This window comes from Marmota marmota, unplaced genomic scaffold (genome assembly GCF_001458135.2).
Source record: "Marmota marmota marmota unplaced genomic scaffold, marMar, whole genome shotgun sequence".
Classification (NCBI taxonomy): Eukaryota; Metazoa; Chordata; class Mammalia; order Rodentia; family Sciuridae; genus Marmota; species Marmota marmota.
In genome coordinates this window covers 59,083,467-59,099,161 of record NW_026000174.1, presented here as the reverse complement: position 1 = coordinate 59,099,161, position 15,695 = coordinate 59,083,467, and the positions used below count along the sequence as shown (strand labels likewise).

The 15,695-nt window shown below is 32.8% G+C and overlaps 2 protein-coding genes across 2 annotated transcripts; one reads left to right on the top strand and one right to left on the bottom strand.

Annotated features, from left to right (window-relative positions):
* Positions 1–4,193: 4,193 nt before the first annotated feature.
* Positions 4,194–5,135, bottom strand: LOC107159486 (olfactory receptor 8K5). Its single transcript, XM_015506088.1, has one exon. It carries the CDS (start codon positions 5,133–5,135, stop codon positions 4,194–4,196), a length of 942 nt encoding a protein of 313 aa, XP_015361574.1.
* An 8,943-nt stretch (positions 5,136–14,078) lies between these two features.
* On the top strand, positions 14,079–15,017 carry LOC107159479 (olfactory receptor 1052). Its single transcript, XM_015506077.1, has one exon. It carries the CDS (start codon positions 14,079–14,081, stop codon positions 15,015–15,017), a length of 939 nt encoding a protein of 312 aa, XP_015361563.1.
* The last annotated feature ends 678 nt before the right edge of the window (positions 15,018–15,695 follow it).

Sequence of the window (15,695 nt, the reverse complement as noted above, 5' to 3'; positions counted from 1 at the left end):
TAATTGTGTCCCTTCCCCACTAGGGCCTAGGACTGTGCTGACACTCATCAAACGTCTTAAAATGTATGTGACATATATATTGTCCCAATTTTTCATTGTTTTTGGCAGCAGATACTGTTATTCCTTCCCTCCCATGTTTTACAATATCAATTTTAATGCACATCTTTTAAAATTTTAGTTCACATTTCTAGATATTCTAATACAAGTGTTTTGGGGAGTATATTGTTCACTTCCTTTCAAGACTGAAGAAATCAAAATAAGAGTAACTGAGGTATCTTCAGGGTTCTAGAATGAGAGAATCTTGCTGATCAATCCCTCCATGATGGGAACTGAGGCTGCCTGGCTAAGTGGAAGTTATCATTTTATGACAGAAACTTGCCCACTCAAACAAAGACTAGTTCCTCAGAGCCAGCAGGACCCCGCAGAGCCAGACTTGATGTGATTATCAATCAGGTCACTTTTTGATGAAGACTGCATGACTATGCATAATTCTTGCCCCTGTTTTCTGTCCATGCCCTATATTAACTGGAAACTCTTATTACCATCTTGAAGACAGGGCTTAGGACACTGGGTTCCTGTTTCTTCACCATAATATCACACTGAATAATATCAGTATCACCACTGTTTGTCCCTGATTGGACTCTCCAGGTGGCAGGTGGCCCAATCTGGTCTGCTGGGATTCCCAGAGTCAAGCCTCTGGCTAAGAACTCTGATAATATCTACTCCTGCTCATTTTGTTTTCCATTTGTACAGATATCTTTCTTTCTCCACTTACAATCTTGTATGTTCTTGAAAGTGAAGTTCTTGGTTTTTTAATAAGGTCTTTTTGTTGTTGTTGTTTTTGCTAAGGTTTTATTTTGGAGTCTCAGTGTAGTTTAAATTTGCATTTCTCTAATTGCTAAAGATATTGAACATTTTTTCATTTATATTTTTAACCATTCATATTTATTATTCTGTGAAGTATATATTCAGTACCTTTGCCCACTTAATGATTGGGTTATTTATTTTTCTGGTGTTGATTATTTTAGTTCTTTATATAACCTAGAGATTAATGCTTTATCTGAAGTACAGGTGGTAAAGATTTTCCTCCCATTCTGTAAGCTCTCTGTTCACGGTGCTTAATTGTTTTCTCCACTGCAAAGAAGTTTGGGTTACCGTCCCATTTACTGATTCTTCATTTTAATTGTACTTTAGAAGTCTTATTGAGGAAGTCGGTTCCTAAATTGACATGTTGGAAAGTTAGGCCTACTTTTTCTTCTAGTAAGTGCAAAGACTCTGGACTAAGGCCTAGATCCTTTATCCACCTAGAGATGAATTTTATGCACCTGTCTTACTCCTCAGCTTATACTCAAGGAACTTAAAATCAGCATACTAGAGTGATGCAGCAACATCAATATTTATAGCAGCTCAACTCATAATAACCAAGCTATGGAAACAATATGTGCCCTTCAAATGATGAATGGGTAAAGAAAATGTGGCATATATACACAATGAAATATCACTCAGCCATAAAAAGAATGAAATAATGGCACTTTATAACAAATGGATGGAACTAGAGAATAAATACCATAATAATATGAAATAAGCCAGTCCCAAAAAAACTCAAGGCTGAATATTCTGTCTGATATATGGATACTAATCCAAAACAAGGAAGGGTATGCAGGAGAATAATAGAAATCCATTGGATTAGACAAAGGGGAACTAAGGGAAGGGAATGGGAAGAGGAGTAGGAAGGACAATAGGATTAATCGGGCATAACTTTTCTAGCCTTGTATTGAAAACATGACCAGAGTAACTCTGCATTATGTACAACCACAAGAATGGGATCCTAAATAGAATAAGTTGTACTCTATGTATATAATTTGTCAAAATACATTCTACAGTCATATGTAACTAAAAAGAACAAAAATAGTAATAAAAAAAGACTTTACTTTAAATTTTCCCAAAAGAACTATTGAGAAATAAAAAAGTTAAAGAAAAATATAACATTCATTAATTTATAAGTTTTTTGAAACAGGATCATTTTCTAAAAATCATGTACAGAAATTTTGTTTGAAGAAAATATACATCAAAAAGTGAAGAATCCACATAAAAGCTGTCATTTATCACTGAAAAGGTATGTGTGTGTATGTATTATGTAATTTATATGTACATATAGTAAATGTTAAAAATCTGCTCCAGGAGGTCAGAAGGAAAATGTCAACAAACACAAAAATGATATTTCAGAGGCTCATTACCATAATTACTTTAAAACTACATGAAAGTTAAGCCTACTTGCATATTAAAAATTTATAGTAGTATTTAATTGTTATAACCAAAATACCTGTTAACAAGCACTTAAAGGTAAACAGGTTTATTTTGTCTCATGGCTTCAGTGGTTTTAGTTCATGGTCAGTGGCTGTATTACTCTGGGGAGAGACGGGGCCAGGGACAAGATACCATCCCTAAGAGCATGCCAATGACCACATTTCTCTATCTAGATCCCACCTTCTGCTAGTCTATTCATCTATCAGAGAATTAATCTACACTGATGAGCTCAGAGCCCTCATGATCCAATTGCTTCCAAAAGCTCCTCCAATGAACAATGCTGAATGGGGGACAAAGTCTTTGATACTAAGCATTTGAAGGACATTTCATATCCAGACACATAATACCAGGTACATAATACATTTCAAACTGCCTATAGATATAATATGGTTCAATATGAAAAAGAGAAAAAAAGTAATGCATTATTTGATTTGGTTTAAAGACATGCTTAGTAAACTCAATATTATCTAAAACACACACACAAAAAAAAAAAAATTTGTGGATGTCACCTCAACCATTATTTTAAGACTTATCAATGTTAGAAACACAGAGTAGAAGTCTATAGTCAGAATAAGTTCCTCATGAACAAAATATATTCATAACATTTCAGCAGTTTCCTAAGGAGTGTATTTTGAGGGTTATTCAAAACAAATAAATTAATCCATTGAGCTACCCTATCATTATTTACTGGATAGTTAAGGTGGCTTACATTTAAAAAGTAATTATGGATGGATGTTTGATATTGAGTTGTATTAATTGTTTTCTGGTTATTGTGAAAAACTTTGTTTCTTTCTCTCTTGCTCTTGTCCTTTATATTTGTTGATATTTTATAGTGATGTTTTGATTCCTGCCTCTTTATCCCTTGTGAGTCTATTAGAAGTTTTGATTTGCATTTACCATGAGACTTAAATAAAATGTGCTGTTATTCTAGTCTATTTAGCTATAGCAACCTAACTTCTCTCACGTATAAAAACTCTGCAGTTCTATTCATCTCCCACCCACATGCATGATTTATGATTTTGATGTCACAGTTATTGTTGTTATACAGTTCTCTTTACTGATGATTTCAGAATTTTTCATCTTCTATTCCTTTTTAAAAAGAAATTCTCTTCAGTTATATATAACACCAGGATCACAGAGCAGGAAACACAGCCCACTCCAATTCAGTCCCAAGCATGACTCACCTCCACATGTGTCCCCCTCATTCCACCCATCACACTTCAATCCATTTACAGTTTACTTTTTTAAATTTAGTGTCCTATGGATATGCTTGATGCCAAGACCCACTGTGCCACATCCATGCATGCACATATGAGAGTTCAGTCTTTTTTTCTCCTCAAGCCCCTTCATCTACTCTACTAATATTTCCTTCATTTTGATGAAATTTCCTCTCATTTTTAAGAGTCTTTCACTTTAAAAAAGCTTTTCTGTTTCTGATTGTTTCATTATAATGTGTCCTTTTGAACTCATTTTTGAGTTTCCTGATCCTGTACTTTAGACCAAAGAGGTCTAACAATTATATAGAGAATTTTCAATCCAAGAAAAAAAGAATACATATTCTTCCCTAGAACCATCTCCACATTACATGATATCATAGGACACAAAATATTTTTAAAAGTTAAAATTAAATCAATAAAACTCAGAGTTGAACTACAAAATAAAAAATAAAAAAAATTGACATGCCCTTAGGTAGACTAACATAAAAGAAGATTCAAATAAATAAAATCAGAAGTGGAGATATTTCAACTATATAAAATGATCACTTCATTATGTCTGAGTATATCAAAATCTTCTTGTTGCAGATCTTAAATTAATAAAATAAAGAAACATTTTAAAATAACGTTTTCTTTCTCATGGTTTATTTTGACATGATTCCATAATGAATATTAAACAAAATGCTTACACTGATTCTTAAAGACCCTGTGGAAAGCATTTTTTACCTCTTTGTTCCTTAAGCTGTAGATTAAGGGATTAAGCATGGGAATCACCAAAGTGTAAAACACAGAGGCTATTTTATCAGTCTCAAAAGAGTGAGAGGATTTCGGTTGCAAGTACATAAAAAAGAGAGACCCATAGAACACCACCACCACTGTCAGATGAGAACCACATGTGGAGAAAGCTTTTTTCCTGCCTTCTGCAGAATGCATTCGAAATATGGCTAACAGAATCAGAAGGTAGGACACTAGGACAACTAGGAGGGATGAGATCAAGTTAAATGCTGAAAAGAGTATGATCAACAATTCTATTTCCTGTGCATTTGAGCAGAGCATAGGTAACAAAGGAACATCATCACAGTAGAAATGACTGATGACCTTAGAGCCACAGAAGTTCAATGTGAAAATCTTAATAGTGAAAAAGAGAGCCTGAAAGGTGCTATAGAGGTATGGAATGCCCACCAGCATATGACAGAGTCTCTGAGACATGGTAACATTGTAGAGCAGAGGGTTGCAAATGGCCACATAGCGGTCGTAAGCCATAGCAGACAAGATGAAAAACTCGCTGATAATGAACACAAGGAAGAAAGCCAACTGTGTAGCACATGCATTATGAGAAATGGTATTTCGATCCACAACAAAATTTACCAGCATCTTGGGACAAATGACAGTGGAATTGCCAAGGTCAATAAAAGCCAGGTGTCTGATAAAAAAATACATAGGTGTGTGCAGGCGGGAGTCCAGCTTGGTCAGAATGATCATGCCTAGGTTGCCCCCCACCGTGAGTGTGTAGATGAGGAGGAAGACCCCAAAGAGGGGAAGCTGCAGCTCAGGCCGCCTGGAGACTCCCGCCAGAATAAATTCGGTCAGCACTGTAAGGTTCTGTTGGCCCATTTGGTCCAGTTTTCCCTTCTGGGAGGAAAGAAAGAGTTTTATCCACTTTTCTTTTATTTTTTAATCTTATCTAAAATAGCAATAATATTTATAGGCTGTATAGGGAATTTAATCATAACCTGGGAAATAAAAAATAGTTTATGTATCTAACACTTAAATAAGAATAAACAGTAGAATCTTCTAACTACCATGAGAACACATCCATTTGTACTATATAAAAAAAATCAGCCGATTCACAATGTTTGGAACACATGCATTGAAATAAAACCATAGAGGTACTGATGATGAAAGATTAAATTTTATTTCATCCACAAAATGGACTCACAGTTTTTCTTTAGTTAACATTCATTTTTGTGTGAGGGTTTTTTGGAATTTTTATATTTTAAAGAGAAGGAAACAACATAAACAGAATGGTAGAAGTATTAGAGATCCTCATCTGCAATTCAAAGGTTGTGCAGAAGGTTCAGGGATACACTCCTGAATCTTTTCTCTTTGTATATGTGAATGTAAGGTACTTAGCCATGACCAGTTCATCCCACTTCCTCTAAATTCCAATGTCTTCTTTGTGACTCTTCCATTAATATGGCAAAGCATTGGTGGGATCCAGCTAAGGAACATGAGTTAATTACATTGTATTTGAGGGTTAGTGAGTTTAGGCATATTGTTCAAAGTCAATAACATTTATCATTGAGTAATCCTTTCATTATGATTAGATAATGGCTTCAAAGGACATGCCTACTACCCTGTATCTGAAAAGTGCCTGGAGTTTAAATTAATAAGTTTTCTTTTTTTTATATATTGCATGATATTTTGACCATCAGTTTATTTATAATCAATATTTTAGAATTATTTTTCTACTCTGCAGGTAATCATATTCATTTTTAACTTGCACGTGTGATTTTATTTCATTGTTGAAAAGGAAAGTCCTAATTAGCATAAGCTTATTAAGGAAAAAAAATGTGATCTGGAGCAATTCCTGCAAAGATATGTGGAATATATTATTCAAGAATTTCAAGTATTTAATTCAATATATTTTTGTTTCCTTTAATATAACATTGTAGAAATGCAGTAATATATGATTTATATTATTCAATGACTTTTGAGTTTTCAGTTGCATATTTAATGCCATACTGTTGTTATCACAGAATTCATAAAGCACATATACCACTTGAACATTTATTTCAGCAATTATTACTGAATGTCAAATTTCCTGAAATTTCATAATTTAGATTTTATAAAGTATACAACTATGGTTTTCAAATATTTCAGAAATAAATACCTTATCATTTATTTAATGAATTTATATGAAAATTTAGAAAAACAGAACTGCTCTGATTAAAAATCATGCAGCTGATGTAGCCTAATTCTCTTGAATTGTCAACCTGCTGACGTTAATTTTTCCTCAGTGAAACCCTGAAATGCTGAAATGCTGGAAGCACGCTTTTAAATTTTAATTAATTAATTAATTAATTAATTAATTTTTTGTACTGAGATTTGAGCCCAGAGTTGCTTAACCTGAGCCCACTGAGCCACATTCCCAGATCTTATTATTTTATTTATTTATATATTTTATTTTGATATGGGGTCTTGCTAGGTTGCTTAGGATCTTGCTAAACTGCTGAGCCTGGGAGTATATGTCTGCTTTCATAATTTTTGATTGGAGGAATGACTGGAGTTAAAAAATATCAGTCATAAAATGCAGGAAAGAGTTATTATGTTATAAAATGCCAGCTTTACCTTTTTCAGCTATAGTCTAGAGCCAACTTAGAGCTCCTGTATCAGTTCTAGGAATTCTCACTTAGGATGCCCAGTTAGCTTTCTGACTCAAGCACTGAGGACAGGGGAGGAGGGTGATACTGGAGATCCCTGAACTGAGTCCATTCCTTCTTCCAGGATGAAGTTGTCTGTTGTCTCCACCGAGGCCCATTCTTGTTTCAGATCCACTCTTTGTTCACTAATATTACTTATATACCTACACAACTTTATTCTGAATGAGAAACTGTGCAAGACTTGTCATTGTGTTTAAGATAGAAGATGGGATGCAGTGGATGGAGAAAGGATTCAGAATTCCTGTTACCAATTCTACCACCTTAAAATCTTCAGTGTATTGCTAAGAATTATTCTCTTGCAAATTGAGTGTACATGTCAGTTGTTATCTCTCACTCTGCTAATGTCTTGAATCTTACTCTGCCTATTCTTTTATGTGGAAAATAAGTGGTAGTTTAACTTTTTGGCATAGTAAATTCAGAATTCTGTGCAGTCTGGTGGTTCCTGCACAACTCTATAACTCTTAAAAATTATTATAATATTTTCCATGTGTAATGATTTTTTTCCAAGTGATCTATAGTAAGCAACCCATTAGGAAAATATAAAAGCTAAACATCTATAATTTTATACATACAAGATTCCTGGAGAGAAAACTTAAACTATTCTCTTTCAAATATTGCATTAGCTCTATTTATCCTAAATAATATTTTCCCTTATCAAAGATTATATAATATATGTTATATTTTGTTCAATATTTGCTTGAAACTAAATGCAATTGGGCATCCCATACTTTACCTGCAAATCATTTTGAGAAATATAATTAATCAATAGATTAATATTTCTAATTGATAATCAGTTTTTCAAATATTTCTGACATCTTTTCGCTTCCAATTTCCAAATACTAATACGAAAAATAGGCCTAGGACACCAATTTGATACATAGGACTTAATGATTTAAAGCACCAGAGTACTCCAAGGAACCCTATTTCACAGAGGTGATAATGGTTTTTTGTGATTTATTTGAGAAATCATTTGTCATTTGCCATAAAAGTGTCTATGGTCTATGAGAAATTACCAATACCCATGTAATCAAGATCAAAGACACTTCTTATCCACTTACCTTACTGAAGAATTGAAAATTATCTCAGTTTATACATCCTTTTTCTCTGGGTAGGAAGAATTTATAGTTTTTCTTCCAGAGATGATCCCAGAGGAATTAGCATCTAATTGTGCAGAACATGATGCCCAAATCTTCTGAGAGGTTTAAAGATCTGCTTTAATATGTCTAATAATTATCTAAGAATACTTACATCTTTCCCAGTGGGAAAAAGTGTGGGAAAACTCAAAGAAAGTAACAAATTAGTAAAAGTATCTGTATAATTCCATGGAGTCCTACATGATATAATGGTACTCTGTTACTCATGATGAGTCAACACTTAAATTAGCAGCTGTCCAGCTCAGGAAATACTACAGTTGGATAGCCATTGCCATACCACACTGCAGTAATCAATTGCAATGCAATGATTTGTATTATATTCATATGTAATATCCTATATATTCAAATGCTGTTGGATAATTATCAGTATAACTTTTTTGTTGTTGTTGTTCAATAAATCTTAACAAGAATAAAATCTACTGTAAGTGGACACCACATTTCTAATTACTTTCTATCAATGTCAATTTTCTTTATGATTTTCCTATTAAGAAAAATTTATATATATATATGTAGAAACAGTGATAAATGAGTACTTTTCCATGTGCTTGTTGATTTTTCTATACTTTCTAAATTTTTGTCCTTTAGCAAATTTTGAATAAGAATTTTTTTTTTTTAATCTTTTGGGTGTTTACAAGTTTTCTAGATCAATTTAAGTCTTTGGATTTTATTCTGGAAATCATTTTGGTGTTCATATTAAGTTATCTTTTTCAGTATTTTTCTGTGCTACATAGCAGAGCTATTGTAATACTGGTTTTGAGAGAAAACAGCCTCCCATCCACGATTTCCTCATACAAAAGATGAATTTTGATGCATGGAATGGAGTAGGAGAAGCCAGAAATTTAATGAAGCCATATGCCAAGGTCCACAGAACACTTCCAAGAATAGAAGTATTCTGGAGAAATAAGAACCAGGCTCTGTTCTGAAACAATGCCTTGACTTAATTGTTCAGTAGTTTTGTGTAATAAGAAATTATGGATTCTATCTTGAATATTGTGAGCTTTTTTGTGGAGAAATCTTAATTTTGATATACTACTCTAAGAGCCTTTTTATTTTGTTATTTTCTGTTTATTTATTCATTTTTAAAGTTTAATATAAAATTAGCATAATTTGACTCAAATTGTAAACTCTGATCTATAGGTGGCAATATAAATATCTTCTCATATTTAGCTTTCTCTGGGCTCCTGGGTTTACCCAACCTTACACATTTCACAGTCAACCAATTAGAATTTGCACATAGAACTTCTATTTCCTTTTGTCTTACTGTATATTTTCTGGCTTCCTCCAAATTGTCCTTGGGGTAATATAAACTCGGCATCTCATTCATTTCTTCAGAATGGCTAGATTTTATATGAGATTTCTCTGAAGTCCTCTAGACTGGCCAATAGTAAAACTGTAAAAATCACTTGTTCCATTAATGTTGAATGAATTTCAGAATCTGCCTGTTATTTATTTTTCTCTAGTAATTCCAAATTCTTTTTCTCAGATATTATTCCTTAACTGTGGGTGTTTGTCTTAATATTAATTATTTGATAATTACTAGAATGATTAGGAAGTCATATGTTTGTTTTCATTTTTAAACTTTTTATTTGAATGATAAAAATTTTTAGGTTAGTTTATTTCTATTTTAAATACATTGTTTCATATTCTGGATCACAAGATTTTATTGCAAAGTTTGAGTTAAACCTTATTTTTATTTTTCTGAACTGGTGTATTTTACATATATCTATACAATTTTGAAATTTTTAAAACTTTTTTTCTCTTTGTACTAAAGGTATGGATGGTTTCTATTGTCTTGTGCTCAAATTCACTATTTTTCTCTACAATGTTAAATCCACCCTTAAAAAATGAACAATAAATTTTTTTGTCAATATTACCCACCACTCTAATAATTAAGATTATTTCTTTCTTATAATTTTTGTCTCTTTCGAATCCCGTTGGTTAGACTGAAGTCCTTGGAAATGTATACAGTTGTTTTAAAATCCTTTACTCTAAATTCAGAATCTAATATGATGGTTTTATTTTTGGTAATTGGTTTTTCTCATAGTTCTGGCTAACATTTTCCAACTTTTTCAACATACAAATACATACTTATTTGGATGCTAGATATCACAAACATTTTGCTGTTAAGACTCAGAATTGTTTTGTTCTTGTTGTTTGGCAAAGAAGTCATTTATTTGCAATCAGAGTAACATTTTTGAGGTTTAGTATTGAGATTTAAAACAGTGGGTCTTAGTTAACTGTTTCCTCTGAGGTCATTTCTTCTCCCTTTTGTTGTTCTCATTGAATGCACTTAGTACACTATGAGTCTCTAGAATTTAGTATTTCCCATCATACAGGTTCTTCGTATTTTTTCTTTCCCTACAGTTGAAGTTACTTTGAATCTGTGGAGCCTCATATTAATAAGTGAAGTTTAAGGGTAATATGAAGTCTTAAAATTTCTATGTTGATTTCAAATGGCTTTCCTTGCCTAGGTCTCTCCACTGAAGCAATTGGTGACATATATTCTGGGCACTTCAGCACACATATACCTGATTTTGTATTTTCGTGTTAACATGACTTTTGTGTTCTTCTGTGCCACCACCATCTCATACCAGGATTAAGTAACTGTGTTCCTTCTCTAACATGGCATAGCACTGTGCTGACAATCATCGAATGTCTCAAAATGTATATTACATGCATTTTCTCTAATTTTTCAGTTTTTTTTTTTTTTTTGGCAGCAGAGTTGTGAAATCTGTGATCCCAGTCACAACATTGATCCTAGCCCTCAGAAATGCAAATTGATTTCCACTATCAGTCTGATTTTTAGTCTTCTCCCCGTCATCATCTTTTCCTGTCATCAATTTTAATACATATTTCTTATTTATTCAGTTCACATTTCTAGATATTTTAGTACAAGTGATTTGAGGAGTATGTTAATTCTCATGGTTTCTACAAATGAAAGTTCAAGAAAGTCCCTTTCTTTCTAATGTGCAACATGGTATCTACTATACGCTATCCACTTGTAACTATTAGTTTGATGGACAGAATTCTTCCAAACTCAGAATGTTAAGCTAAAACCAGCAGACTGGAATCTCAGTTGGGTGATTGGTAACCCATAAACCATAAGTTTACTCATGTAATCATGCATATGTGTGCTTAAGTCTATGTATTGCTTAAAAATCCCTGTTAATAGTAGTTTCTGATTCCCTTTCTCACCTTCATAAAACAGCTTGTAGTTAACCTTGTTACAGTCAATCATTGTCACTTATGTGATGCTTACATCTGATGCATTATTTTCAATAACTGTTTGTGTAATATTTACCGAATTCAAGAATTCTCATCTTTTGCTCCATTTTAATTTAAAGTCTGTAATCGTTTTTAGATAATATACACTATAGAGATACATATGATTTATGGGGAATTCCAAAGTCCCTTGAGAAATAGAATGGTTCCTGAGGTCTCCTTTGCTATTTCATATGATGCTCACTCTGTGATAGGGCCCATTAGAGGTTAATAATACATATAAAGAGGGCTAGCAACAGAGACACAGAAAAAGAGAGAGAAAGAGATAGGGAGGGAGACATGTAATTCTGTATCTTAAAGAAAGAGAATGTCTTAAGGTATCTTGAGGTATCTTACTTGTTGTTTCTTGTGTTTATTATTAATGGCTAAAATTTATTCTTAATTATATTATCCGGAAATATATTCCATTAGATACTTTAACAATATTTAATAACATTGCAGGACATATCATTAATAAATGACATTATTTTTTAGCAAAGAATAAGAAACCAAAATGTGAAAATTTAAAATAGTTAATTTAGGTAGGTTTATTTTGTAAAAGTATTTTTTTTCTATTTGAATTAACTTGTAGTTGATAGGCTAGTCAGAAGCTTGCTTATATTTTATCTGATTGAATCATAGGATTATTAAGAATATTTGAAGTAATTAAATTTGATTGTGCATCACATCTTTCAATTCTGTTTCCTAGGTAATCTTCAACTTGGTGAGGATAAAGTGTGCCTGGAATAAGAAATACCATTAAATTTTGAAATTTCAATTGGAAACTTCATGTTCTTAATTCTTCTTTGGAATGAAAACTATTTACATAAACTTTCTTTGAGAAAATGTAATTTAATTAGTACTCTAAAGGATGAGGCAGAAGGTTAGAAGAGCTATCTAATTTTCAAGGTTTTCTACAGTGGCCACTGGTCACATATGCCTACTGAAAAGTTGGACAGGGGTTATCAATAATGGGAAATTGATTTTTGTTTAACTTTAGTTAATTTCAGTTTCTATTTAATGTTCACAGGTAGTTACTGGTTATTGTACTGGACAGTTTGAATGTGGTTGAGAGATATGATCAATTTGAATGTCAAAGTTTAACATTCGTTGAAGGGACTTGTATTTTGGTAAATAAACTAGAAACACAGGAGGAATCATAAAAACACAGGATGAAAATTTAAGGTAAAAAATTTAAACTATCAATTGGCATTTCCAATTAATTAAAAATTCAAATAAAATGAATTATATATCTAAAATTGGAAAAATTAATTGGTTAACTAAAAGGCTTCATATGTGATTTATACATATCCATTTGACAAGCTACTCCCCCAAACCATCTAGCTTTTATCTACCATATACCATATCTATCTATAATCTAAGCACTTACTACATACCTAAAGAAATACTTTGCTTATTTCCCATTTGCTTTTAAAAAACTCCTGTGATGTAGATATGATTATACCAAAAGTGAGAGAAGCTTAATGAATTCCCAGAGTAACAAAGTTAATAATGATACTAACACTTTAATTCCAGAATGAGTTAATGCCAACCAATTATCCTTTATGACAATTGAAGTGCATTTGGTAAAATTCATTAATAAAACCTACAGAAGTAATAAAATTTTAGTATTCTTTTTATGTCTTTATTTCTAAAAACATATCTTCTCTTAACTATAAAATATTCTAGATTGTGAAAGACAGAGGTAAAGAAGCAAAAAAAGGAAGAAAACTCTGTTCTATTGTAGGCTTATTGATTCTCATACAATATAAGACATTTGAATTAAAAGTGTTGAATAACTGAACTTGGATAGATACTGAATTGATAAAAGCCTGTTGGTCATAAATATTTCTTATTAGAGCAATGACATGAAAAAGAGTTTCAGACAAATAGCTTTTTCCAGATATACACATTTAAATGTTTTATTTATATATGTGTGTGTACAGATTGTGTGCTTATAAAAGTAGTAAAATATCTAATATTATAATATTCCCATTTATATAATGAAAACTAAATGCCAATAATAACCTATGAATTATGAATTCCAAATATCATATGACATATAAGGTCTTCCAAAACTGCTGTCATTGAAACAACACAGGGAATTTTGTGTTCAGGATTAAGTGGCTCCACTGAATGTCTCACAGGAGAACATAGAAAGGGCATGAGATTTATGGTCTTTAAGAATTCCCGTCATCATCTTTGGAGCCAGTCTCTTGCCCTGTGACCTCTATTGATTCTCTTGTTAAATCATGGTACATTTGTGTATTAACCATATGAACATTAGTACAGTTGATTTTACATTTTATTGTAATTAACTTTTTTTATATTCAAAACAAAGATTAAAAAGAGAATTTTCAATTCAATTGGTAACCACCATTTATTCATCATCAGTGTCCTTCACGGGTATCATATTCCTATAGTGACAGATATGTGAGGGAGAGATTGAAATTTTTGAGAGCCTAAGTGCTTTTCATATATATTTTTGTGGAATTAAATTTTAGCTATCACTAAAACAAAACAGAGATCATAGAGTCGGGTTCTCCATATTGTAAATTAGATGTATATTCAACATGAATAAAATGAATTCACCTAAGGACACAATTCTATGTATAATTCTGCTTCATTTTAAAAGCACCAGGTTCTTCCAGATATGTTCTAATCCCTTACCTCTTACATCTCAGATTTCAAGAAAAGGAATGGCTGAAGAGAATTTTACAGTTGTTACTGAGTTTATTCTTTGGGGATTGACAGACCATGCTGAACTGAAAGTTGTGCTCTTTGTGTTGTTCCTGGTGATTTATGCAGTTACGTTGGTGGGGAATCTGGGCATGGTCATCCTAATCCAAATCACCCCAAAGCTCCAGACACCTATGTACTTTTTCCTCACCTGCCTTTCATTTGTGGATGCCTGCTATTCTTCAGCCATTGCACCAAAACTGCTGATCAACTTCTTGGTCGTGAAGGAAACCATCTCCTTTTCAGCCTGCATGACACAACATTTATTTTTTGGGGTGCTCATTACCACAGAAGGCTTCTTGCTGTCCGTGATGGCTTATGACCGTTACGTAGCCATTGTCAATCCTTTGCTTTACACTGCAGCCATGTCTAAGAGAAAGTGTGTGGTGCTGGTCATCGGGTCGTGTACAGGAGGAATAATCAATCCATTGACACACACAGTAAGCTTGGCGAGATTGTCCTTTTGTGGTCCCAATGTGGTGAATCATTTCTTTTGTGATGTTCCACCATTGTTAAAGCTGTCATGTTCTGACACCTCCATGAATGAGTTTTTCCTCCTAACCTTCTCTGGAGTCATTGCCATGGGTACTTTCTTCATTGTGATCATCTCCTACATACTCATTGCCATTTCGATTCTGAGAATCCGCTCAGCTTCAGGTAGACAGAAAGCCTTCTCCACCTGTGCCTCTCACCTCACTGCTGTGACCATATTTTATGGGACCTTAAGTTTTAGTTACATCCAGCCAAGCTCACAGTATTCTGTAGAACAAGAGAAGGTGGTATCTGTGTTCTACACACTAGTCATTCCCATGTTAATCCCATTGATTTACAGTCTCAGGAACAAGGAGGTAAAATATGCAGTAAAAAGGGCCACAGAAAGGCGACACTGCTCATGTTAATTTCAAAGCAATATCAACTCCACAACAGTTTACCAGCCAGTTTCCCTGACTAAGGTTCACATGAATACTATGAACAGTTGAGCTTCTGATTCCATAAATCATTGTGCTGTAAATGTCCTTTGTTCACTGTAGGAGAAAAAGGATGCACAGTAGAATTGACTTAGTGCATGATTTTGTTTTAGAAAAATTAACTTGAAATCCAGCTCTTATGAGATATTAAGCCACTGATAGTTAACAAGTCAATAACATATAGTCTTTTAACATTTAGAAAACTGTATAAATTCATTAATGTATGTGTGCTTTTAGATATCTAATTCCATGATATTTTAATGTTTATTTTCTAAATTGTTTATCTGATACTTTGTGTTTAAAACTTGTATTGAATTCTAAAAACTGGTAGATTTCCATGTGAAATAAGTAGGAGGATATGAAATTGAGAGTTTCTACTTTGTAGCTATTTAAGCAATTTTGGACACTCATGATCTAGCAAGCAAAAGTGAGTTGTATATGATACTATCACAATTCTCATTTCCATGTGCTCCTCCTACCATATGCACTTTAAAATATAGATTCATGTATCTAATGACATAATTTTGAAGTAGGTAAAATTCTCTTCTCACCCTTCTCAAACATCTCTATAAGAATCTCCTTCAATTTTTTCTAGATGAATTTTTTTAG